The sequence below is a fragment of the Myotis myotis genome, unplaced genomic scaffold (genome assembly GCF_014108235.1).
Source record: "Myotis myotis isolate mMyoMyo1 unplaced genomic scaffold, mMyoMyo1.p scaffold_m19_p_6, whole genome shotgun sequence".
Classification (NCBI taxonomy): Eukaryota; Metazoa; Chordata; class Mammalia; order Chiroptera; family Vespertilionidae; genus Myotis; species Myotis myotis.
The window spans coordinates 95,236,972-95,264,578 of NW_023416368.1; the positions used below are offsets into that span (position 1 = coordinate 95,236,972).

General features: G+C 40.5%; 1 protein-coding gene across 2 annotated transcripts in view; it reads left to right on the forward strand.

The window, feature by feature from the left end:
• Positions 1-26,485, forward strand: part of ZNF454 (zinc finger protein 454) — an 87,455-nt gene extending 60,970 nt beyond the window's left edge. For both annotated transcript variants that reach the window (XM_036314268.1, XM_036314269.1), the window contains one exon: positions 24,926-26,485. In XM_036314268.1, the coding sequence (XP_036170161.1) occupies positions 24,926-26,259 (1,334 nt within the window). In that variant the 3' untranslated portion in view covers positions 26,260-26,485. The remainder of the gene's footprint in view (positions 1-24,925) is intronic.
• The last annotated feature ends 1,122 nt before the right edge of the window (positions 26,486-27,607 follow it).

Sequence of the window (27,607 nt, forward strand, 5' to 3'; positions counted from 1 at the left end):
TTTCACAGTTGAATGTGATGTTAACTTTGCGTTTGTCATATGTAGCCTTTATCATTTTGGTTTAAGTTCCTTTTATATCCACTTTTTAAAGAGTTTTTAATCATAAATGGATGTTGAATTTTGTTAAATGCTTTTCTTCATCTAGTCAGATGTTCATATGGTTTTTATCCTTTATTTTGTTAATGTGATGTATCACATTGATTGATTTATGGATGTTGAACCATTCTTGAATCTCTGGGATGAAACCCATTTGGTTATGGTACATAATCCTTTTAATATATTGTTGAATCCAGTTTGCTAATATTCTGTTGAGAATTTTTGCATCTATGTTCCTTAAGAATATTGGCTTTTAATTTCCTATTTTTTGTAATGTCATTGTTTGATTTTGGTATCTTAGAAATGCTGAATTCAGAGAATGAGCTTAGAAGCATTTCTTCCTATTTAATTTTTTGAAATAATTTAAGAAGAGTAGGTATTATTTCTTCTTTGAATGTTGCATAGAATTCAGCTGTGAAGCTGACTGGCTCTGGATTTTTATTTGTTGGGAATTTTTTGATTACCACTTCAGTTGCATTGCTGGTAATAAGTCTGTTTAGATATGTATTTCTGTGTGGCTCAGTCTTGGAAGGTTAGATACTTATAGAAATTTACCATAACATTTCTTCTAGGTTACTGAATTTATTGACATGTAATTGCTTTGAATATTTCAGTACTCCTATGTTGGGTGCATAGATACTTATGATTGTTATATCCTCTTCTTACGTTGATCCCTTCATAATATTCTTTAATAATTCCTTATATTTCTGTGCTGTCAGTTGTAACTTCTTTTTCATTTATGATTTACTTATTTGGGATATTTTTTGGTCCATGATGAGTTTGGCTAAAGGTTTTTCTAATTTATCTTTTTAAAGAACCAGTTCTTAGTTTTATTGACCTTTTCTATTCTTTTATTTCTATTTTTATTTCCATTCTGATCTTAACTACTTCCTTCCTTTTGTTTTCTTTGGGTTTTGTTTGTTCTTTCTTTTGTTCCTTTAGGTCAGCGGTTCTCAACCTGTGGGTCGCGATCCCTTTGGCGGTTGAACGACCCTTTCACAGGGGTCGCCTAAGACCATCCTGCATATCAGATATTTACATTATGATTCATGACAGTAGCAACATGACAGTTATGAAGTAGCAACGAAAATAATTCTATGGTTGGGTCACAACATGAGGAACTGTATTTAAAGGGCCAGAAGGTTGAGAACCACTGCTTTAGGTGTACAGGTAGATGTTTACTTGGGATTTTTCCTGTTTCTTAAGGTAGGCCTGTATAGCTATGAAATTCTCTCTTTAAAGTGCTTTTGCTGCCTCCCATATACTTCAAATAGTCGTATTTTCATTTGTTTCAAGATAGGTTTTGATTTACTGTTTGATTTCTTTTTTGATCCATTGGTTGTTGAGTGGCATATTGTTTAATCTCCACATACTTGTATTTTTTTTTCCTGTTTTTTTTTTCTTTTTTTTCCCCCCTGTAGTTGATTTCTAGTTTTCATGCTACTGTGGTCAGAAAAGATGCTTGATATGATTTCAATCTTCTTGACTTTATTGAAGCTTGTTTTGTGATATGTGATCTGTTCTGGAGAATGTTATATGTGTACTTAAAAACAATATGTATTTTGTAGTTTTTGGATGAAATACTCTGGAATATACTATGTCAGGTGAATCTGATCTAACATGTCATTTAAGGCTATTATTTCCTTATTAATTTTCTGTCTAGATAATTGATCTACCCATTGATGTGAGTAGCATGTTAAAATCCCCTACTTTTGCCCTAGTCAATTTGACTCAGTAGATAGAGCGTCTGTGGACTGAGGGTCCTGGGTTCGATTCCAGTCAAGGGCATGTACCTCGGTTGCAGGCTTGATCCCTGACCCTGGTTGGGGTGTGTGCGGGAGGCAACCAACTGATGTGTCTCTCACATCGATGTTTCTCTCTCTCTGTCTATCCCTCTCTCTTCCACTCTCTCTAAAAAATGAATGGAAAAATATCCTTGGGTGAGGATTAACCAAAATAAATAAATAAATAAAAAATAAGTAGTGCTGGAGAGGATGGGGAGAAAAAGGAACTCTCGTGCACTGCTGGTGGGAATGCAGACTAGTGCAGCCATTTTGGAAAACAGTATGGCATTTTCTCAAAAAATTAAAAATGGAACTCTCATTTGACCTAGTAATCCCACTTCTAGGACTATATCCCAAGAAAACAGAAACACCAATCAGAAAGGATATATGCACCGCTAGGTTCATAGCAGCACAATTTACCATTGCTAAGATTTGGAAACAGCCCAAGTGCCCATCAACAGATGAGTGGATTAAAAAACCGTGGTACATCTATACAATGGAATACTATGCTGCTGTAAAAAAGAAGGAATTTTTACCATTTGCGACAGCATGGATGGAATTGGAGAGCATTATGCTAAGCGAAATAAGCCAGTAAGAGAAAGATAAATATCACATGATCTCACTCATTTGTGGAATATAATGAACAATATAAACTGATGAACAAAAACAGAACCAGAGTCATAGAAGGATCGAACAGACTGTCCAACCTGTGAGGGAAGGCAGGGGTCAGTGAGGGGGTAAGAGATCAACCAAAGGACTTGTATGCATGCATATGAGCCCCTAACCAATAGCCACAGACTGGGGGAGGGGCGGGTGAGGGCATGTGTTGGGGGGTGGGGGTTGCTGGGAAGAGGTTAATGGGGGGAAAAGGAGACTTATGTAATACTTAAAACAATTTAAATTTTTTAAAAATATTACTTGTTAAATATTTTTTAAAAAGAAAATAAATCTCCTATTTTTATTATATTACTGTGGTTTTCTCCTTTTATATTCATTAATAATTGCTTTTTATACTTCAGTGCTCCTATGTTAGGTACATAGGTACTTATGATTGTTATAGCCTCTTCTTGGATGTACCCCTTTATAATTATGCCATATCCTTCTTTATCTTTTTAAAAAATTTGTGTTTTAAAGTCTATTTTGTTTGATATGAGTCTTGCTGAACCAGCTTTTATTTTATTTCTATTTTCATGGAATGTCTTTTTCCATCCTTTCACTTTCATTCTGTGTGTGTCTTTTGATTTTTTAAAAAAATATTTTTATTGATTTCAGAGAGGAAGGGAGAGGGGAAAAGAGATGAGATATCAATGATGAGAGAGAATCATCGATTGGCTGCTTCCTGCATGTCCCCCACTGGGGATTGAGCCCACAACCTGGGCATGTACCCTGAATAGGAAGCAAAAGGTGACTTCGTGGTTCATAAGTCGATGCCCAACCACTGAGCAATATTGGCTGGGTGTCTTTCGATCTTAAGTGAATATCTTGTATACAACATATAGATGACTTTGTTGTGTTTTTTTTTAAATGCCTCTCTTTGTCTTTTTAAAAAATCCTTACCCAAGGATATTTTTTCCATTGGTATTTTTACTTTTATTTTTTTAAATTTAATTTTATTGTTTAAAGTATTACAAATAATAGTACATATGTCTCCTTTTTTCTCCATTGACCTTCCCCTGGCCTCCCCTACCCCCTGGCACATGCCCTCAACCCGCCCCCCCCCCCCACCCCCCCCAGTGTCTTGTGTCCCTTGGTTATGCTTATATGCATGCATACAAGTCCTTCGGTTGATCTCTTACCTCCTCCCCAACCCTCCCTAGCCTTCCCACTGTAATTTGACAGTCTGTTCGATGCTTTACTACCTCTGTATCTATCTTTTTGTTCATCAGGTTATAATGTTCTTTATTATCCATAAATGAGTGAGATCATATGGTATTTTTCTTTAACTGACTGGCTTATTTCACTTAGCATAATGCTCTCCAGTTCCATCCATGCTGCTGCAAATGGTAAGAATTCCTTCTTTTTTATATCAGTGTAGTATTCCATTGTGTAGATGTACCATAGTTTTCTATTCCACTCATCTGCTGATGGGCATTTAGGCTGTTTCCAAATCCTAGCTATTGAAAATTGTGCTGCTATGAACATAGGGGTGCATATATCCTTTCTGATTGGTGTTTGTTTTCTTGGGATATATTCCTAGAAGTGGGATTACTAGGTCAAATGGGAGTTCCATTTTTAGTTTTTTTGAGGAAACTCCATACTGTTTTCCACAATGGCTGCACCAGTCTGCATTCCCACCAGCAGTGAAGGAGGGTTCCTTTTTCTCTGCATCCTCTCCAGCACTTGTCGTTTGTTGATTTGTTGATGATAGCCATTCTGACAGGTGTGAGGTGGTACCTCATTGTTGTTTTGATTTGCATCTCTCGGATGATTAGTGACTTTGAGCATGTTTTCATATGTCTCTTGGCTTTCTGAATGTCCTCTTTCGAAAAGTGTCTATTTAGGTCCTTTGCCCATTTTTTGATTGGATTGTTTATCTTCCTTTTGTTAAGTTGTATGAGTTCCCTGTAAATGTTGGAGAATAAACCCTTATCAGAGATATCATTGGAAAATATGTTCTCCCATGCAGTGGGCTTCCTTGTTCTTTTGTTGGTTTCTTTTGCTGTGCATAAGCTTTTTATTTTGATACTAGAGGCCCGGTGCACAAAAATTTGTGCACTCAGGGGAGTCCCTCAGCCCGGCCTGTGCCCTCTCGCAGTCTGGGACCCCTCAGGGGATGCCCACCTGCTGGCTTAGGCTTGCTCCCTGGGGGATTGGGCCTAAGCTGGCAGTCAGACATCCCTCTGGCAGCCCTGGAGCCCTCGGGGGATGTCCACTTGCCAGCGGGGTGCAGGCCTAAGCTGCAATTGGACATCCTTAGCACTGCTGAGGAGGCGGGAGGGGCTCCCACCACCACTGCTGTGCTGGCAGCCGTCAGCCTGGCTTGTGGCTGAGCAGAGCTCCCCCCATGGGAGTGCACTGACCACTAGAGGGCAGCTCCTGCATTGAGCATCGGCCCCCTGGTGGTCAGTGTGTGCCATAGTGACCAGTCATTCCCAGTCATTCTGCTGTTAGGGTCAATTTTCATATTACCATTTTATTATATAGGATAGTCCCATTTATGTATTTTCTCCTTAGTCTCTCTTGCCCTAGGATCTGTGTCTATAAAGATATTGCTATGACATATGTCTACAATTTTGCTGCCTATGGAGTCTTCTAGGATTTTTATGGTTTCCCATCTTACATTCAAGTCCTTAAGCAATTTTGAGAGTGTTTTTGTGTATGGTGTAAGATGGTGATCTAGTTTCATTTTTTTTGCATGTATCTGACCAAAGTTCCCAGCACCATTTATTAAAGAGACTATTTTGACTCCATTGTATGTTCTTGCCTCCTTTGTCAAATATTAATTGAGTATAATAGCTTGGGTCAATTTCTGGGTTGTCTATTCTGTTCCATTGGTTTATATGTCTGTTTTTGTGCCAGTACCAGGCAGTTTTGAGAACCATAGCTTGGTAATATAGCTTGATATCTGGTATTGAGATCCCACCTACTTTGTTCTTTCTCAGGATTGCTGCAGCTATTCGGGGTCTTTTTTTATTCCAGATGAAATTTTGGAGAGTTTGTGCTAGATCTTTGAAATGTGCCATTGGTATTTTAATAGGTATTGCATTGAATCTATAGATTGCTTTAAGTAGAATGGACATTTTAATGATGTTGATTCTACCAATCCACGAACATGATATGTTCTTCCATTTGTTTATGTCTTTCTCTATCTCTTTTTTCAATGTCCTGTAGTTTTCCGAGTACAGATGTTTTACGTCCTTACTTAACTTTAGTCCTAGGTATCTTAATTTTTTTGGTGCAATGGTAAATGGGATTGTTTTTTTCATTTCTCTTTCTGTGAGTTAATTAATGGTGTACAAAAAGGCCATTGATTTCTGGGTGTTAATTTTGTATCCTGCTACATTGCCAAATTCATTTATTATGTCTACTAGTTTTTTGATGGATTCTTTGGGGTTTTCTATGTATAGTATCATGTCATCTATGAATAAGGACAGTTTTACTTCGTCTTTTCCAATTTGGATGCCTTTTATTTCTTCTTGTCTGATCACTATGGCTAGTACTTCTAGAACTGTGTCCAACAGTAGTGGTGAAAGTTGGCATCATTGTCTTGTTCCTGTTCTTAGGGGAAATGAGTTTAGTTTTGCCCATTGAGTATGATGTTGGCTGTAGGTTTGTCATACAGAGCTTTTATTATGTTGAGGTATGATCCCTCTATTCCCACTTTGCTGAGAGTTTTTATCAAGAAAGGGTGTTGGATTTTGTCAAATACTTTTTCTGCATCAATTGATATGATGTGGTTATGTGATTTTTGTTTATGTGATGTATCACATTTATTGAATTGCGGAAATTGTACCATCCTTGCATCCCTGGAATAAATCCAACTTGGTCATGGTTTATGATCTTTCTGATGTATTGCTGAATCCAATTTGCTAGAATTTTGTTGAAGATTTTAGCAACTATGTTCATCAAGGACATTAGCCTGTAGTTCTCTTTTTTTGTGGTGTCTTTATCTGGTTTTGGGATTAAGGTAATGGTAGCTTCATAGAAAGAGGTGGAAGTATGCCTTTCTCTTGAATTTTTTGGAAAAGTCTGAGGAGGGTAGGTTTTCATTCTTCTTTGAATGCTTGGTAGAATTCCCCTGTAAAACTGTTCGGACCAAGGCTTTTGTTTGCTGGAAAATTTTTGATCGCTGTTTCAATTTCTTCAGTAGTTATTGGCCTATTCAGGTTTTTTGATTCTTCTTGGTTGAGTTTTTGGAGCTTGTATTTTCTAAGAATATGTTCTTTTCATCTATGTTGTCCATTTTGTTGGAATAGAGTTATTCATAGTATTTTTTCATAATCGTATTTCTGTGGGATTGGTTGTTACTTCACCTCTTTCATTTCTGATTTTGTGTATTTGGGTCCTCTCTCTTTCCTTCTTGGTGAGCCTGGCTAGAGGTTCATCAATCTTATTTATCCTTTCAAAGAACCAGCTCTTGGTTTTGTTGATCTTTTGTAGTGTTTTGTTTTGTTTTTTGGCTCTATGTCGTTTATCTCCTCTCTGATCTTTATTATTTCATTCCTTCTGCTTATGCTGTACTTTTCTTGTTGCTCTCTTTCTAACTCTTTGAGTTGTAGGTTTAGATAATTCATTACCATTGTTTCTTGTTTTTTTTTTAAATAAGTCTTTAGTATTCATATTATTACAGTTGTTCCTTTTTTTTCCCCCACACCATTCCCACCCCACCCCATGCCCTTATGCCCCCTCACTGTCCTCATCCATAGGTGTACGATTTTTGTCCAATCTCTTCCCTCACTCCCCACACCCCATTACCCTGAGAATTGTCAGTCCACTCCCTTTCTATGCCCCTTATTCTATTATATTCACCAGTTTATTCTGTTCATCAGATTTTTTTATTCACTTGATTTTTAGATTCACTTGTTTGATAGGTATGTATTTGTTGTCTTTGTTCATAATTTTTATCTTTACCTTTCTCTTCTTCCTCTTCTCAAAGAATACTGTTCAGCATCTTATCTAATAAAAGAGAAACATGGAAATTGACCATACTTCCACTACACCCACAAGCCATGCCCACAAGCCAATCAGGAGCACGTATGCAAATAAACCCAACCAAGATGGTGGCGGCCACGAAGCTGGAGCAAACAGGAGGCTTAGATTGCCCCTGGCGATGGAGGAAGCCAAGCTTCCCGCCTGCCCTGGCCGGCAGTTGGCTCCGTTCAAGGCTACAAAGTTTCAATAATAGAAGATAAATAAATGCCAGTTCCAGCTTCCAGCCTCTGTGGTCTCTGCTAAAGGAGGGACTGGGAGCCTGGGTTGCCCGGGGCTGTGGCCAGCCTGCAAACAGCCATCAGCCCCTCACCCAGACTGGCCAGGCACCCCAGCAGGATCCCCCCACCATGAAGGGGATGTGGCCAGCCTGAAAACAGCCCTCAGCCCCTCACCCAGGCTGGCCATACCCCCATGGGGTGAGGGTCCCCGCTTGGGGGCTTGGCCAGCCTGCAAACAGCCATCAGCTCCTCACCAAGCCTGGCCAGCCACCCCAGCGGGACTCCCCATCCTGAAGCAGGTGTGGCCAGCATGTAAACAGCCATCAGCCCCTCACCCAGCCTGGTCAGGCACCCCAGTGAGGACCCCCACCCTGAAGGGGGTGTGGCCAGCTTGAAAACAGCCCTCAGCCCCTCACCCAGGCTGGCCTGGCATGCCAGCAGGGACCCTCACCCCATGAGGGCGTGGCCGGCCTGGAAACCACCACAGGTCCCTCGCCTCAGTTGCCCCACACCCCAAGGGAACCCCACCCTGATCCGGGACACCCTTCAGGGCAAACCATCTGGCCTCCACCCGTGCACCATGCCTCTATCTATACTAATAAAAGGGTAATACGCTAATTATACTGGGATACCTTCCAGGAGACCTTCCGGGCATTCTTCTGGACAAAGCCATGGTGGCGGGGCCAAAGTAGAGGTGGTTAGAGGCCAAGAGGGGAGGGCAATTGTGGGTGATCAGGCTGGTGGGGCTGGGGCCGTAGGGGGTAAAAAGAACAGCAGGGGGGCCAGTTGGGGGCAAGCAGGCCATCAATGGGGGTCAGTTGGAGGTGATCAGGACAGTGGGGTGCAGCAGTTTGGAGTGAGCAGGCCAGCATGGGGCAGTTGGGGGCGAGCAGAATAGTGGGGAGGAAAGGTGGGGGCGAGCAGGCCAACAAGGGGGCAGTTGGAGGTGATCAGGCTGGTGAAAGAGGTATTTGGTGGCAAGCAGGCCAGTGGTGGGGGGTATTTGGAGGTGAGCTGCCCGGCAGGCAGAGTGGTTAGGAACAATCAGGCAGGCAGGCAGGCAGGTGAGCGGTTAGGAGCCAGCAGTCCCGGATTGCGAGAGGGATGTCTGACTGCCGGTTTAGGCCCAATCCCTGTAAACTGGCAGTAGGACATCCTTCGAGTGGTCCCAGATTGGAGCAGGTGCAGGCCGGGCTGAGGAACACCCCCTCCCCTGTGCACGAATTTCATGCACTGGGCCACTAGTTTCATATAATACTGGTTTGGTGGTGATGAACTCCTTTAGCTTTTTCTTATTTGTGAAGCTCTTTATCTGACCTTCAATTTTAAATGAAAACTTTGCTGGGTAGAGTAATCTTGGTTGTAAGTTTTTGCTATTCATCACTTTGAATATCTCTTCCCACTGCCTTCTGGCCTGCAAAGTTTCTGTTGAGAAATCAGCTTACAGTCGTATGGGTACTCCCTTGTAGGTAACTAACTGTTTTTCTCTTGCTGCTTTTAAGATTCTCTCTTTGTCTTTTGCTCTTGGCATTTTAATTATGATGTGTCTTGGTGTGGTCCTCTTTGGCTTCCTCTTCTTTGGGGTTCTCTGTGCTTTCTGGACTTGTAAGTCTATTTCTTTCACCAGGTAAGGGAAGTTTTCTGTCATTATTTCTTCAAATAGGTTTTCAATGTCTTGCTTTCTCTCTTCTTCTGGCACCCCCATAATTTGGATGTTGGTATGGTTGAAGTTGTCCCAGAGGCTCCTTACTCTATCTTCATATTTTTGGATTCTTTTTAATTTTTGCTTTTCAGGTTGGGTGTTTTTTTTTGCTTCTTCATATTTCAAATCTTTGACTTGATTCTTGGGATCCTCTCATCTGCTGTTGGATCTCTGTACATTATTCTTTATATCAGTCAGTGTGTGCTTAATTTCTAATTGTTCCTTTTTCATATCCTTGAGGGTCTCTGTCGAGTAAGACTCCCTCCATGTTCTGCGGAGTAGGGTTTGGTATCTGAAAGAGGAGCCGCACAACAAATGAGAGAAAAAGACACGAGATAATTTTGCAATATTGGGGGACCAGGCGGGCAAGTCCCGAAGGATTCCACCAATGCTCAGGCCACTCCAATCTTTTGGAGTAGTCCTTAGGGTAAGGAAGTTTCAATGACACACAGATCAACAGACAATTTCCAGGAATAGACAAAGTATCTGATTAGCTCATCAATAGATTTCCAGGAATAGGCAGAGTATCTGATTAACAATAATCAACAAGGATCTACATAAGTATCTAAGGAATTAAGTGAACTAAGGTGGGGATGCTTCAACTATTATTACCTAAATTAACTGGGTGGTTCCTAGATTAACTGGGTGGTGCACAGTTCTGACCTTTGCTAGGACTTCAAAGGTTACTAGCTTTTGGGGGTCTCTGTCTAAACTCAGCTAGTGAAGACAATGAATGGACTCCGGCAGGTCTCACTAAATTTCTTGGCGTTTTCTAGAAAATTCTTGAGTAACTTTATAACCGTGGTTTTGAACTCTATATCCAGTAGTTTACTTTCCTCCATTTCTTTCATTTGTGACCTGTTTCTTTATCTCTGCATTTTCGCTGCTTTCCTGTGTTAATAGAGTGGCCTTTTGTGCTATATGGACCAGTGGCTCAGCCTCCCCAATCACCTTAGGTGGACAGTCTTGGTGCACCCTTTTGTGGGCTGTGTGCACAGTCTTGTTATAGTTAAGCCTTGATTGCAGTTGGTATCACTGGGAGGAATTGACCTTCAGGCCAATTGGCTGTGAAGACCAGCTGTGTCTACAATGGAAGAACTGCTGTGCTAGAGACACCTTTATGTGGCAGGACTTGCTTCAGTGGGGCTTTGGTGCTCACTGAGTCTGCCCCTTGAGTTTGTCGCTTATGGATGTGAAGAGTTGTAATCTGGTGTGGTCTCACACTGACCACTGGGTACACTGGCTCTTGCATCTCCAAGGAGGTACAAAGTCAGCCACTGCCTGAGGCCACCCAGCAGGAGCTACAGCAAAGTCTGCAGATTCCTCCTCTTTGTGTGGGGTTTGGAAGTGCCCAGATGAGGCCCAGCTGTGAAGCAAGGCAGGCTGCTACTGCCGAACCTTGGGCCTTCTTTTGGAAGCTTTAGAGCTCTCTGACCTAGCTGCAGTTTGTTAGGTTAGGCTGCAAAAGGACAGGCCATTTATAAGCAAAAGCTGCTGCACAGAGCTTGGGTGGGGTTGTAAACTGGGTGGGGCAGGGATCTCAGGGAATCACCAGGGCGGAGCAAACAGCAATGGCTGCCAGTCAGCCCTGCACTGGGGAGGTTCCTGTGTCTCCATGTCTCCATGTCCCACACCCCCATGCAGGAACAATGATCGCTGTGAGCACCTCTGAGAGAAAGCCACCCTCGTGTTCCTGTCCCGATGCCAGACAGTCCAGTTTCTCCCTGTATGAGTCTGGTTCCCCAGAGTCTCATCCAGAACTGGAGTTCAGAGCAATCCGGAGCTTGTATCTCCCTCCCGATTCAAATAAAAACAATAGCACACCGACTTGTTAGCCTGTTTCATGTGCACCTCTGTACCTCTGCACTTCTGCACCTCCCACCAGTCTCAATGCGCTTTTTTCTTTCCTTCTAGTTGCAGAACTTCCACTTAGCCAGCCCTCTCTTGGTTCTGGATGATGTGTGTTCTGTCTTTTAGTTGCAGTTTTGATGTGGTTGTGAGAGGCAGCAAGTACTGGTGTTCACCTATGCCACCATCTTGGTTCTTCTGTTTCTTGTTTTTTTTTGTTTTTTGAGGTAGGCCTGTAGAGCTATGAACTTCCCTCTCAAGACTGCTTTCACTGTATCCCATAGATTTTGGATTATTGTGTTTTCATTGTCGTTTGTTGCCATGATGCTTTTTAGTTCTACTTTGATTTCTTTGGTAACCCAGTCATTGTTTAATAGCATGCTTTTAGGCTACAGGTGTTTGATTTTTTAAAATTGTTTTTATTGTAGTTGATTTCTAGTTTTATGCCATTGTGATCTGAGATGATGCTTGATATGATTTCTATCTTCTTGAATTTGAATAGACTTTGCCTGTGTCCTAATATATGGTCTATCTTTGAAAATGTCCCTTGTGCACTTGAGAAGAATGTATATTCTGTGGCTTTGGGGTGAAATGTTCTGAAGATGTCAATTCCATCTGATCTAGTAAGTCATTTAGGATTGATGTTTCTTTGCTGATTTCTTGTTTAGAGGATTTGTCCGATGGTATTAGTGGGGTATTAAAGTCCCCTACTATGATTGTATTGCTGTCAATCTCTCATTTGATATCCTCCAGAAGTTTTTTATGTATTTGGGTGCTCCTGTATTGGGTGCATATATGTTTACCAGAGTTATATCTTCTTGTTGAATTGCTCCGTTTAGTATTATGAAGTGGCCTTTCTTATCTCTTGTTATGGCCTTCACTTTGAGGTCTAATTTGTCAGATATGAGTATTGCTACCCCAGTTTTTTTTTTTTTCATTTCCATTTGCCTGAAAAACCTTTTTCCATCCCTTCACCATCAGTATGTGTGAGTCCTTTGCTCTGAGGTGGGTTTACTGTAGACAGCAGATATATGGGTCGTATTTTCTTATCCACTCAGCTCAGTCTTTTGATTGGGGCATTTAATCCACCTACATTTAAAGTTATTGATAGGTACTTGCTTGCCACCATTTTTATTCTTTACCCCTGTGCTTCTTCTTCACTTCCTATTTCTTCTTTTTACAGCTGACCCTTTAGCATTTCTTGCATTGCTGATTTGGTGGTAATAAACTACCTTAGTCTTTTTTTTTTTTTTTTTGGTCTGTGAAGCTCCTGATTTCACCCTCAATTTTGATTTATAGCCTTGCTGGGTACAGTATTCTTGGACTCAGACCCTTGCTTTGCATGACTTTGTATATTTCATTCCATTCCCTTCTGGCCTGATGTGTTTCTGTTGAGAAATCAGTCACTAGTCTGATGGGGAATACTTTGTAGGTAACTTTCTCTCTTTGGCCGCTTTTAAGATTCTTACTTTGTCGTTGGTGTTTACCAATTTAATTATAATGTGCCTTGGCATCTGTCTTTTTGGGTTCATTTTGTTTGGGACTCCTTGAGTTTCTTGGAGTTGTGTGAGTTTTTACTTCCCTATATCAGGGAAGTTTTCTGTCATTAGTTCTTCAAACAGGTTTTCTATTCCTTGCTCAGTTTCCTCTCCTTCTGGCACCCCTATTATGCGGATGTTGTTTTGTTTTGTGTTGTCCCAAAGTTCCCTTAGACTCTCCTCCTGTTTTTAAAGTTTTTTTTCTAGATGCTGCTCTGCTTGTGTATTTTTTCCTACCTTGTCTTCTAGCTTACTGATATGATCCTCTGCTTCGTCTGGTCTACTGTTGATGCTTTCTATTGAATTCTTTATTGCAGCAATGTCATTTTTCATTTTTTCCTGGTTCTTCTTCATTTCCTCTTGGTTCTTACACATATTGTTTGAATTTGTCTTCCAACCTTTTCAGCAACCTTATGACCATTTTTCTGAATTATTTCTCTAACCTATTGCTTGCCATCATTTCATTTACTTCCTTTTCTGGTGATGCCTCCTTTTCCTTCATATGTGGGTTGTTTCTTTGTCTCCCCATGATCTCTTCTCCGGGTGTCTGGTTACGTAGCTCTCACTCTCTCCTGTGTTGACTTTCTCTAGGCAATATTTGACCTTTCTGTGAGAAGGTGCAGGGCTTGCCCGCATCCATGTATTCACACTGTTTGAGACCTGGTGTTTGTGGGTTTGCAGCTGGTGCCTGGGTGTTGTGGTTGTAGGGTTGTGGGAGGTATCCGAGTTCTTCAGAAGGTAAGGCTAGGCTTCTGATCCTCCATTGGTATTTTTAGAGAGAGTGGAGGGAAGTTTGGAGGGATAATGATAAAGAGAGAAACATTGACATGAGAGAGACACATCGATTGGTTGCCTCCCACAGGTGTCCCGCCAGGACTGGGGATCAAGCCTGAAACTGAGATATGCACCCGTGACTGGGAATTGAACATGTGACCCTTCAGTTCATAGCTGAAGCTCTACCCACTGAGCCAGACAGACCAGGGCTCACCCTATGTCTTTTTATTAGAGCAGTTAATTCACTTATATTTAAAGAAATTATTGATAAGTATATACTTACTGTCATTTTGTTAATTGTTTTTATTATTTTCCTTTTCCTTTCCTTTTCTCTTGATCTCTTCCTTTGTGGTTTGCTGGTTTTGTTTAGTGGGTTTTTTTCCCCTTATTCTTTGTATATCTTCTGTAGTTTTTTGTTTGTGGCTACCATGAGGTTTATGTATATCATTGTATATCTATAGCAGTCTGTTCTAAACTGATAGGCATTTAAGTTCAAATATATTCTATGAGAATTATAGTTTAACTGCCTTCTCCTTGCTTTATGTTATTGATGCCATGTATTAATTTTTTTTTTTTTGGTATGGTATATCTCCTAACTACTTATTGCCATTTCAGTTGAGTTTGATACTTTTTTCTTTTGACCATCATAGTAGCTTTTTAAATATCTGACTCACAGCTAAGGCTCTGTAGGTCAAGAGTTAGAACAGTGGTCTCATAAATATCTGATTCACTGTATTTATTAAATACTAGAGGCCTGGTGCACAAAATTCGTGCCCGGGGTATCCCCTCAGCCCAGCCTGCACCCTCTTCAATCCGGGACCCCTCAGGGGATGTCGGGGATTGGGCCTAAACCAGCAATCGGACATCCCTCTCACAATCTGGGACTGCTGGCACCTAACTGCTCACCTGCCTGCCTGCCTGATCATCCCTAACTGCCCCCCCTCCCCCCGCCAGCCTGATCACCTTTAACCACCTCTGCCTGCTGGCTTGATCGCCCCTAACTATGCCCCTGCCAACCTGGTCACCCCTAACTGCTCCCCTGCTGGCCTGGTCGCCCCCAGCTGTCCCCCTCTTCCAGCCTAGTCGCCCCTAACTGCCCCCCCTGCCAGCTTTGTTGCCCCATGCAGCCTGCTGTTCAGTCATTTTGTCTTCCCTCACTAACCCCCCCTGCTGGCCTGGTTGCCCCATGCAGCCTGCTGTTTGGTCATTACTGTTATTCTGACAGCATCCTAGACAATTTGCATATTCCTCTATTATTAGTATAGATTTGGTTTTACTGTGAGATTTTTTCCCTTTCTCTTGTTTTCTTATTTCTGGTTATGGCCTTTCCTTTTCTGCTTAAAGAAATGCCTTTAACATTTCCTGTAAAGCTAGTTTTATGGTGATGAACTTCTTTAGTTTTTGCTTGTCTGGGAAACTCTTTAACTGTTCATCAATTCTGAATGATAAGCTTGCCAGATATAGTATTCTAGGTTGTAGGTCCCTTTCTTTCAGCACTTTAAAGATGGCCTGCCACTTCTTCTGGCCTGTAAAGTTGCTGCTGATAAATCAGCTGGCAGCCTTATGATATGTCCTTTGTGTGTAACTTGATGCTTTCCTTTTGCTTCCTTTAAGATTGTCTCTTTATTTTTAACTTTTGCAGTTGTAATTATAGTATGCCTTGGTCTGGATCATTTTGGGTTCATCTTGTTTGGAACTTTGTGCTTCCTGGATATAAGTTTCCTTTCCCAATTTGGGAAAGTCTTCAGCTATTGTTTTTTTAAATAAATTTTCAATTCCTTTTTTTCTCCTTCTGGTATCCCTATAATGCAAATGTTTGAGTCCCAAATGAGAGCCTCACATGTTAACTATGCCTTTCCTCCCTTCCTTTAAAGTTCCTGAACTCCAATTTTTGGCTTCACAGTACTATAATACTATAGGAAATTCTTTTTTTTTAAATTAAATATTTATTGTTCAGATTATTACAGTTGTTCCTCTTTTTTCCCCCCATAGCTCCCTGCTACCCGGTTCCCCTCCCACCCTCCACCCTCACTCCCCCCCCCACTGTCCTCATTCATAGGTGCACGAGTTTTGTCCAGTCTCTTCCCACATCCCCCACACCGCTCCCCCCCCCCCCCCCCAGGAATAGTCAGTCCACTCCCTTTCTATCCCCCTGATTCTATTATAATCATCAGTTTATTCTGTTCATCAGATTATTTATTCACTTGATTTTTAGATTCAGTTGTTGATAGATGTGTATTTGTTGTTCATAATTTGTATCTTTACCTTTTTCTTCTTCTTCCTCTTTTTAAAGGATACCTTTCAGCATTTCATATAATACTGGTTTGCTGGTGATGAACTCCTTTAGCTTTTCCTTATCTGTGAAGCTCTTTATCTGACCTTCAATTCTGAATGATAGCTTTGCTGGATAAAGTAATCTTGGTTGTAGGTTCTTGGCATTCATCACTTTGAATATTTCTTGCCACTCCCTTCTGGCCTGCAAAGTTTCTGTAGAGTAATCAGCTGACAGTCGTATGGGTACTCCCTTGTAGGTAACTGACTGTCTTTCTCTTGCTGCTTTTAAGATTCTCTCTTTGTCTTTTGCTCTTGGCATTTTAATTATGATGTGTCTTGGTGTGATCCTCTTTGGATTCCTTTTGTTTGGGATTCTCTGCACTTCCTGGACTTGTAAGTCTATTTCTTTCACCAGGTAGGGGAAGTTTTCTGTCATTATTTCTTCAAATAGGTTTTCAATACCTTGCTCTCTCTCTCCTTCTGGCACCCCTATAATTTGGATGTTGGTACGCTTGAAGCTGTCCCAGAGGCTCCTTACACTATCTTTGTAATTTTGTATTATTTTTTCATTTTGCTTTTCCGGTTGCGTGTTTTTTGCTTATTCATATTTCAAATCTTTGACTTGGTTCTTGCGATCCTCTGGTCTGCTATTGGGAGTCTGTATAATATTCTTTATTTCAGTCAGTATATGCTTTATTTCTAGTTGGCTCTTTATCACAACCTTAAGGGTCTCATTAGCTTTCTTGATGGTCTCATTAAGTTTATCGGAGGTTTCTAGAAAATTCTTGAAAAACCTTAAAAGTGTGGTTTTGAACTCTATATCCAGTAGTTTGCTTCCCTCCATTTCTGTCATTTGTGTCCTGTTTCTTTGTCTCAGCATCTTTTATTCTTTGCTGTTTTGATAGAGTGACTTTCTGTGCCAAGTGTCCTCTAGGGCCCAGTGGCTCAGCCTCCCCAATTACCTAAGGTAGACACTCTTGGTGCACCCCCTTGTGGGCTTTGTGCACAGTCTTGTTGTAGTTACGCCTTGATTGTTGTAGGTAACACTGGGAAGGATTGACCTCCAGGCCAATTGGCTGTGAGAATCAGCTGTTTCTGCAGTAGGAGAATGGATCTCTAAGGAGGTGCTAATCTAGCCTCTGCCTGAGGCTACCCAGCAGAAGCCAGCTGTGAAAGAATGCAAGTTGCCTTGGGGCCTTGGGCCAGCTGCAGTTTGTTAAGTAACTTTCAGATTGCAAAGGGCTGGGCCTTTCACATGCAAAAGTCTCTCTGCACGGCTTGGGCGGAGCAGGGTCCCAGGGGATCAACAGGGTGGAGCGAGCAGTTATGGCTGCTCTCAGTCCTGCCCACAGAGGCCCCGCTTTTCAGTGTCCAGGCAATGCTGCGAGCACCTCCGAGAGAAAGCTGCTTTCGAGTTCTGACTGATGCCAGACAGTCCTGTTACTCCCGTATGAGTCTGGGCCCCAGAGACTCGCCCGGAACTGGAGCTCAGAGCTTGAGACTCCTTCCCGATTGAAAAAGACAACCGTGTCCTCAGCCGCCAGCCCTCTCCGCATGCACCTCCGCACCTTTGTATTTTACTTCCGCACCACACCTCCTCTGAGTCTCGGTATGCTTTTCTCTTTCCTTATAGTTGTAGAATTTCCACTCAGCCAGCCTTCCTGTGGTTCTGGATGATGTCCGTTCTGTCTTTTAGTTTTATTTTTGAAGTGGTTGTGTGAGGCAGCAATCTCCAGTGTTTACCTATGCCGCCATCTTGGTTTCTCTATAGGAAATTCTTAATCTCTGTTTAACATTAGTCTCTTGCCCTGAGAAGCATAAGAATTCAGCACATTCTGTGAGATAAAAACCACTAAGTTAGTAGTTCTCAACCTTCTGGCACTTTAAATACAGTTCCTCATGTTGTGACCCAACCATAAAATTATTTTCGTTGCTACTTCATAACGGTAATGTTGCTACTGTTATGAATCGTAATGTAAATATCTGATATGCAGGATGGCCTTAGGCGACCTCTGTGAAAGGTCGTTTGACCACCAAAGGGGTCATGACCCACAGGTTGAGAACCACTGCACTAAGTTTTGGTATCACATCTCTGTATTTCCCTTCTCTCCACAAAATTAGACTATCAAGTTGGCCTCAAGTGACATATTATGCCTTTAGACATAAGTTTTTATTTTCATTTCAGATTTTCCAGTAGTTTTCTAAGGAATATTGGTCTGTCCCAGGTTACTCTATCAGATCCTGAGGTGCAAGTCAGTCCTTAAGATTTTGAAATTTGGCAATGTTGGTGTTTAACTTTGACCATTCTTTGTTTTGAACAAGGATACATTATTCTGAGCTCACCCGGATATTTAGTCATAAAGTGGATCTATTTAACTTTCTTTTTCAGATAAGTTTCAAAGAATTTATTTATTTATTTATTTATTTATTTATTTATTTATTTATATTATAGCTCTTTGTAGATTTTCTGGATTAAGTAGGGGAAAAAAAGTAATGAGGGAGGCTTGTTCTTAATAGCACTTCCCAGTAATCTGCATCATGTGTGTTTAGTAGCTAGTCCTTATTATTGCATATCTTAGCACAGAGTTTTAAATAAACTTAACATGAAAGACAGATATTCACCAAAACATATGCAAAACTAATATTCCATTCAGAACTCTATAAATACCAAGGAACCCATGAATGAAAGCAAGTGATACAGTATAATTAGGAAGTTTGTATTTGGAGAGGAATTACTTTGTCAGATAATTCATGGGACCATGGCTCCTATCCCAGTAGCAGATTTTCATTCTAGTGACTAGTATTCCCCCTTCCCTGGATTCAGGGCCTTGCCGTTAGAGATTTAGTGGGTATATTCTGGAAGATTTGCAGGTTTGTTCCTGGTTTTCATATAGATGTTACATTGTTCATATAAGTTTGAAGACATTGCTTCCTCACCAGTAGTAGGAGGTCCTTCACACAGCCTTAATCATACCCTTTTTATTATCCATCTGAATGCTAAAATGAGTGTATAAAACAGTAAAATATTGATTTTAGTAGTTACTCTGGAGTTGAATTTTTTCTGTTTAGTTTCAATGGTTTCTTAAGTTTACATCTGTATTAATTAAAGACCATATCACTAAAATAAACAAGGTACATTTATTCTTTTTTTTCTTTCTTTTTTTTTTTTACTTTTTTTTTTATTGCTTACAGTATTACAAAGGGTATTACATATGTGTCCCTTTTTTTCCAATGACCTTGACAATCCCCTGGCCTCCCCTACCCCCCAGTGTCTTAGGTCCATTGGTTATGCTTATATGCATGCATACAAGTCCTTTGGTTGATCTCTTAACCCCCTCCCTCCTGCCGCCCAACCCTCCCCGGCCTTTCCTCTGCAGTTTGACAATCTGTTTGAGGCTGCTCTGCCTCTGTATCTATTATTGTTCAAAAGTTTATAATGGTCTCTATTATCCATGAATGAGTGAGATCATGTGGTATTTTTCCTTCATTGACTGGCTTATTTCACTTAGCATAATGCTCTCCAGTTCCATCCATGCCGTTGCAAATGGTAAGAGTTTCTTCTTTTTTACAGCAGCATAGTATTCCATCATGTAGATGTACCACAGTTTTCTAATCCATTCATCTACTGATGGGCACTTAAGCTGTTTCCAGATCCTAGCTATGGTGAATTGTGCTGCTATGAACATAGGGGTGCATATATCCTTTCTGATTGGTATTTCTGGTTTCCTGGGATATATTCCTAGAAGTGGGATCACAGGGTCAAATGGGAGTTCCATTTTCAGTTTTTTGAGGAAACTCCATACTGTCTTCCATAGTGGCTGCACCAGTCTGCATTCCCACCAGCAGTGCACGAGTGTTCCTTTTTCTCCACATCCTCTCCAGCACTTGTCGTTTGTTGATTTGTTGATGATAGCCAATCTGACAGGTGTGAGATGGTACCTCATTGTTGTTTTGATTTGCATCTCTCGGATGATTAGTGACTTTGAGCATGTTTTCATATGTCTCTTGGCTTTCTGAATGTCCTCTTTTGAAAGGTGTCTATTTAGGTCCTTTGCCCATTTTTTGATTGGATTGTTTATCTTCCTTTTGTTAAGTTGTATGAGTTCCCTATAAATTGTGGAGGTTAGGCCCTTATCAGATATGACATTGGCAAATATGTTTTCCCATGCAGTGGGTTTTCTCGTTGTTTTGTTGATGGTTTCTTTTGCTGTGCAGAAGCTTTTTATTTTGATGTAGTCCCATTTGTTCATTTTCTCTTAAGTTTCAAGTGCCCTAGGAGCTGTATCAGTGAAGAAATTGCTTCGGCATATGTCTGAGATTTTGTTGCCTTTGGATTCTTCTAGAATTTTTATGGTTTCCTGTTGTACATTTAAGTCCTTTATCCATTTTGAGTTTATTTTTGTGTATGGTGTAAGTTGGTGATCTAGTTTCATTTTCTTGCATATATCTGTCCAATTTTCCCAACACCATTTATTGAAGAGACTATCCTGGCTCCATTGTATGTTCTTGCCTCCTTTGTCAAATATTAATTGAGCATATTGGTTCGGGCCTATTTCTGGGCTCTCTATTCTATTCCATTTATCTATATGCCTGTTCTTGTGCCAGTATCAGGCAGTTTTGAGAACAGTGGATTTGTAATACAGCTTGATATCTGGTATTGAGATCCCACCTACTTTGTTCTTTCTCAGGATTGCTGCAGCTATTCGGGGTCTTTTTTTATTCCAGATGAATTTTTGGAGAGTTCGTTCTAGATCTCTGAAGTATGCCGTTGGTATTTTAATGGGAAGTGCGTTGAATTTACAGATTGCTTTGGGTAGTATGGACATTTTAATGATGTTGATTCTACCAATCCATGAACACGGTATGTTCTTCCATCTGTTTATGTCTTCCTGTATCTCTTTTTTCAACGTCCTGTAGTTTTCTGAGTAGAGGTCTTTTACCTCTTTAGTTAAGTTTATTCCTAGGTAGCTTAATTTTTTTGGTGCGATGGCGAATGGGATTATTTTAATAATCTCTCTTTCTGAAAGTTCACTATTGGTGTATAGAAATGCCTCCGATTTCTTGGGGTTAATTTTGTATCCTGCTACATTGCCAAATTCATGTATTAAGTCTAGTAGCTTTTTGATGGAGTCTCTAGGGTTTTGTATGTATAATATCATGTCGTCTGCAAATAAGGACAGTTTTACTTCCTCTTTTCCAATTTGGATGCCTTTTATTTCTTCTTCTTGCCTAATTGCGATGGCTAATACTTCCAGTACCATGTTGAACTGGAGTGGTGAGAGTGGGCATCCCTGTCTTGTTCCTGTTCTTAGGGGAAATGGTGTTAGTTTTTGTCCATTGAGTATGATGTCGGCTGTGGGCCTGTCATATATGGCTTTTATTATGTTGAGGTATGATCCTTCTACTCCCGCCTTACTGAGAGTTTTTATCAAAAATGGGTGTTGGATTTTGTCAAATGCTTTTTCTGCATCAATTGATATGACCATGTGGTTTTTTTCTTTCAATTTGTTTATGTGATGTATCACGTTTATTGATTTGTGGATATTGTACCATCCTTGCATCCCTGGGATAAATCCTACTTGGTCATGGTGTATGATCTTTCTGATGTACTGCTGGATCCGATTTGCTAAGATTTTGTTGAGGATTTTGGCATGTATGTTCATGAGGGATATTGGCCTGTAATTCTCTTTCATTGTGTTGTCTTTACCTGGTTTTGGTATTAGGGTGATGCTGGCTTTATAGAATGAGCTTGGAAGTGTTCCTTCCTCTTGAAATTTTTTGTAGTAGTCTGAGGAGGATATGTTTTAGTTCTTCCTTGAATGTTTGGTAAAACTCCCCCGTGAAGCCATCTGGTCCTGGGCTTTTGTTTGCTGGAAGCTTTTTGATGACTGCTTCAATTTCTTCCATAGTAATTGGCCTATTGAGATTTTTAGATTCTTCCTGATTGAGTTTTGGAATGTTGTATTTTTCTAGGAATTTGTCCATTTCCTCCAGGTTGTCTAGTTTGTTGGAGTAGAGCTGTCCATAGTATTTTTTAACAATCATTTGTATTTCTGTGGGGTCTGTTGTTATTTCGCCTCTATTGTTTCTGATTTTGTTTATTTGGGTCCTCTCTCTTTGCTTCTTGGTGAGTCTGGCTAGAGGTTTTTCAATCTTGTTTATCCTTTCAAAGAACCAGCTCTTGGTTTCATTGATTTTCTGTATTTTTTTTTGGTCTCTATGTCATTTATTTCTGCTCTAATCTTTATTATCTCCTTCCTTCTGCTCACTCTGGGGTTTTCTTGTTGCTGTCTTTCTAATTCTTTGAGTTGTAGAGTTAGATGATTTACTACCATTTTTTCTTGTTTTTTGAGATAGGCCTGTAGAGCTATAAACTTCCCTCTCAGGACTGCTTTCATTGTGTCCCATAGGTTTTGGATTGTTGTGTTTTCATTGTCATTAGTTTCCAGGATGTTTTTGATTTCTTCTTTGATCTCATTGGTAACCCAATCAATATTTAATAGCATGCTATTCAGCTTCAAAGTGTTTGAGTATTTGGGGTTGTTTTTATTGTAGTTTATTTCTAATATTATGCCATCATGGTCTGAGAAGATGCTTTTTATGATTTCAATCTTCTTGAATTTTGGGAGACTTCACTTGTGACCCAATATGTGGTCTATTTTTGAATATGTCCCATGAGCATCAGAGTGGAATGTACGTTCCGTGGCTTTGGGGTGAAGTGTTCTGAAGCTGTCTATTAAGTCCATCTGATCTAGTGAGTCATTTAGGATTGCTGTTTCTTTGCTGATTGTCTAGAGGACTTATCCAGTGCTGTTAGTGGTGTATTAAAGTCCCCTACTATGATTGTATTGTTGTTGATCTCTCCTTTGATATCTTCCAGGAGTTTTTTTATGAATTTGGGTGCTCCTGCATTGGGTGCATATATGTTTACCAGAGTTATATCTTTTTGTTGTATTAATCCCTTTAGTATTATGAAGTGGCATTCCTTATCTCTTGTTATGGCCTTCACTTTGAGGTCTATTTTGTCCGATATAAGTATTGCTACCCCAGCATTCTTTTCCTTTCCATTTGCCTGAAAGATATTTTTCCATCCCTTCACTTTCAGTCTGTGTGAGTCCCTTCTAATGAGTTGGGTCTCTTGTAGACAGCAGATGTGTGGGTCATGTTTTTTTTCATCCATTCAGCCACTCGATGTCTTTTGGTTGGAGCATTTAGTCTGTTTACATTTAAAGTTATTATTGAAAGGTATTTGTTTGTAGCCATTTCTTTTTTTTGTGTGGCTTTTTTCTTTCTGAACTTTTTATTTCTTCTTTTTACACCAGTCCCTTTAGCATTCCTTGCATTGCTGGCTTGGTGGTGATAAACTCCCTTAGCCTTTTTTTGTCTGTGAAGCTTCTTATTTCCCCTTCAGTTTTGAATGATAGCCTTGCTGGGTAGAGTATTCTTGGATTCAGTCCTTTGCTTTGCATCACTTTGTAAATTTCCGTCCATTCTTTTCTGGCCTGATGTGTTTCTGTTGAGAAATCATTTGATAATCTAATGGGAGATCCCTTGTATATAACTTTCCGTCTCTCTCTTGCAGCCTGTAAGATTCTCTCTTTGTCCTGAACATTTGCCATGGTAATTATGATGTGTCTTGGTGTGGGAATTTTCGGGTTCACCTTGTTTGGGACTCTCTGGGCTTGTGTGACTTTTTTCTTCCCCACCTCAGGGAAGTTTTCTGATATTATTTCTTTGAGTAGGTTTTCTAATCCTTGTTCATCTTTCTGTTGTTCTGGCACCCCTGTTATTCGTATGTTGTTTCGTTTCATGTTGTCCCAAAGCTCCCTAAGGCTCTCCTTCTGTCTTTTCATTTTTTTCTCCAATTGCAGTACAGTTTGGTTGTGTTTTGCTTCCTTGTCTTCTAATTCACTAATTTGGTCCTCCGCTTCTCCTAGTCTACTGTTGATATGTTCAATGGTGTTTTTTATTGCAGCTATATCACTCTTCATTTCTTCTTGGGTCTTACTTAAGTTGTTGATTTTTTCATCTGTTTCTTCTAGCTTCTTGCATATGTTATTGATTTTTTCCTCCGTCTGGTCTATGCACTCTAGGACCTTTATTCTGAATTCTTTTTCTGTCATGTTGCATGCCTCTGTCTCACTTAGCTGCTTTTCTGGCGAGTCCTCTTTTTCTTTACTTTGGGGGTTTCTTTGTCTACCCATGTTTGATCTCACTGACATATCTAGACGTTGAGTCGTTCAGTGGCTGCTCCCTGGGTGGCAGTGACTCCTTGGGCTGTGGTTGCTCTTAGGGCTGTTGCGGTAGCAGCTGCTCCTCAGTTGGTAGCAGCTCCTCTCGTGGGTGCTGTTCACAGCTGTGGTGGCTCTTCTGTCTGGTGGGGGGAGGTTTCACGTACAGCTGCTGTTCCTCAGACAGAGGGTGTGGTGCTCAGGAGGCTGCTGTTGCTTGGATCTGCTGCGTTGATTTAAAGGCACAAAATACAACACAAGAAGGCACCACGTACCATGAACTTAGTCCTGCCAGGTATTCAGGAGAGTGTTGAATTTCCCTGCGATACACTGTTCCTCTGTGTTGTAAACCACAGTCCTTATTTTCAAGCAGGCCGTATTTGTTTCCCAGACTGCTTTATTTTGTGTTTAGCAAAGAGTCAGTTTGTGGCTCAGCCTCTGGGTGGCAGTGTTCTGGGGTCTACATTTATTCTTATCTGTTGGCATAGTTTGGTCTGTACAGGTTTTTCTGTGGCTCAGAAAGTCTGGTAACTTCTCTGTAATCACAAATAAAATAACATACTCAAGGTCCCCACCCAAACCTGTGACTTCTGAAGTCAAGCTCCCAAGGTCTCCTGCTCAATGCATTATACATTAGATCAACCCCTTTCTGCTTTGTCCTCTGTTCACCTCTCCTCCTCTTTCCTTTCTTCTGGAAATCTTCAAACCTGAAACCTTTTTATTAGCATTATAAACAGGCTCATCATCTTACCCCAACTAGATGTTTCACTAGGATAAAACAGACAGTTTTATTTTTGATGTCTTTCAGACTGGATAACTCTCCCTGTGAATAAGAAATCTACTCTCAAGGCAGATATTCCTGAAGAAGAATTGGATCAGTGGATGATAAAGGAAAGATTCACTAGCAATAGTCACTGGAAATATGATAGCCTATTGGAATGGCAGCATGGAGCCCAGGAGATAAAGTTGCAGAAAATGGTACTCACTCACCAGAAAATCTCATCTGTGGGTAGTGACCAGGAATGTGAGAGATCTGGGAATTGCTGCATCATGACCTCATCTTTTGTTCAAAGTCAGGTATTTCAGTCTAGCAAAAAAGCCTTTGAATGTAGTGAGTGTGGAAAAGTTTTCACTAAGAGTTCAACTCTTAATGAACATCAGAAAATTCATACTGAAAAACTTAATTCAAATCCAAAAACTCTTATTAAAGAGAAACGGTACAAATGTAGAGAATGTGGGAAAGCCTTTCACCAGAGTACACACCTTATCCATCACCAAAGAATTCACACTGGTGAGAAACCATATGAATGTAAGGAATGTGGCAAGGCCTTCTCAGTGAGCTCCTCACTTACTTATCATCAGAAAATTCACACTGGAGAGAAACCTTTTGAATGCAACTTATGTGGAAAAGCTTTTATCCGAAATATACACCTAGCCCACCATCATAGAATACATACAGGAGAGAAACCTTTTAAATGTAATATATGTGACAAAGCCTTTGTGTGCAGGGCACATCTTACCAAACATCAGAATATTCATAGTGGAGAGAAACCCTATAAATGTAATGAATGTGGGAAAGCCTTCAACCAGAGTACAAGTTTTCTTCAGCATCAGAGAATTCACACTGGAGAGAAGCCCTTTGAATGTAATGAATGTGGAAAGGCCTTCAGGGTGAACTCTTCCCTTACTGAACATCAGAGAATTCATACTGGAGAGAAACCTTATAAGTGTAATGAATGTGGGAAAGCTTTCAGAGATAATTCATCCTTTGCTCGACATCGGAAAATTCATACTGGAGAAAAACCTTATAGATGTGGATTGTGTGAGAAAGCCTTTAGGGACCAATCAGCCCTAGCTCAACATCAGAGAATTCATACTGGGGAAAAACCATATACATGTAATATATGTGAGAAAGCCTTCAGTGACCATTCAGCCCTTACTCAACATAAGAGAATTCATACTAGGGAAAAACCTTACAAATGTAAAATCTGTGGGAAAGCCTTTATCCGAAGCACACACCTTACTCAACATCAGAGGATTCACACAGGAGAGAAACCCTACAAATGTAATAAATGTGGGAAAGCCTTCAACCAGACTGCAAATCTCATTCAGCATCAGAAACATCATTTTGGAGAAAAGTGATATGATTGAAGTTTATGAGGAAGGGCTTTGAGACTGAGTATATGAATAATTGAATTTAAGAGGATCCATTCTAGAAAATAATCATGAAAGCTTATATTAAGATAGTCATTTTATTTACTGAGAGTCAAGCTTTACAGCAGCAGTTCTCAACCTGTGGGTCACGACCCCTTTGGCGGTCGAACGACCCTTTCACAGGGGTCATCTAAGACCATCCTGCATATCAGATATTTACATTACAATTCATATCAGTAGCAACTCTACAGTTATGAAGTAGCAACAAAAATAATTTTATGGTTGGGTCACAACACGAGGAACTGTATTTAAAGGGCCAGAAGGTTGAGAACCACTGCTTTACGGTATTGTGGGTTTTGATAGTTTTAGGATGTCAAATACTCCTCATGGTTCAAGAACTGCCTCAGTGGAATAGTAGTACTGTGTAATTAGTCTGAATTACCAAGTATCAGAAGCAAAATGGAGCTTCATTAACAACATAGAAATTTGTTGATCAAATTTACATTTTCATTATTAAAAGAAATTATAAAATTGTAAAAGTTAAGTTTAAAAAGCAAAGGAACAAAAAGGTAAGAAAATGGTCTGCTAGCATTTCCCTCTATTTGATTCTCTCATATAAGAGACACCTAGAGTAAAGAAAGTGTATTTACTACTACTCATGCATCAGCCCAGGACTTACTTAAACTGTGCTCCCCACCTCTTGCTTCAAACCATCTTTTATCTGATCTCCCTGGTCTGTGTGTCCACTAACTGTCTATCTGTCTTTTCTTTCCTGGACAGTTCATTTGAATGGCGTGTCCCTCTTTTGATTTAGCAACCCCTAACTGGTAACATCATGCCACTTATTACCAGCCCCATTTGTTCTTGGGGAGTATAGTGATCTAACCTCACACACAGTCCATGATTCTGAATATTGCACCCAAATTCAGCTTTCAGAACTTAGAACTTAGAAGTTATGCCTGGGGTTTCAGAGATTAATAAAGATTCTTGTGTTACCCAGTTCCTCTGGGCCTCAGTTTGACTCTGACCCTGGGGTGATACCTAAAGTATGGGCTTAGTCTTTGTAAACATTCTCCAATTGTTTGTACTGCAGTTACTCTACACACAGCAGGCAGGGCATGCTTAACCTCAGGTGTGACAAATACCAACCACCTGGTGGTATTTTAGTTTACCTCCACTTCTGTGACTTGTCATTTCCTGATGTGCAACCTACATGAGAAGTTGGAGCCCCACAGCCATTTCTCAAAATGCTCTGACCCACTCTCTTTCCTTCAGCTGAACAGTGCTCAGTGGCCCTTGCATTAGAGTTTGTTACAACTAGAATATTGAACTGCTC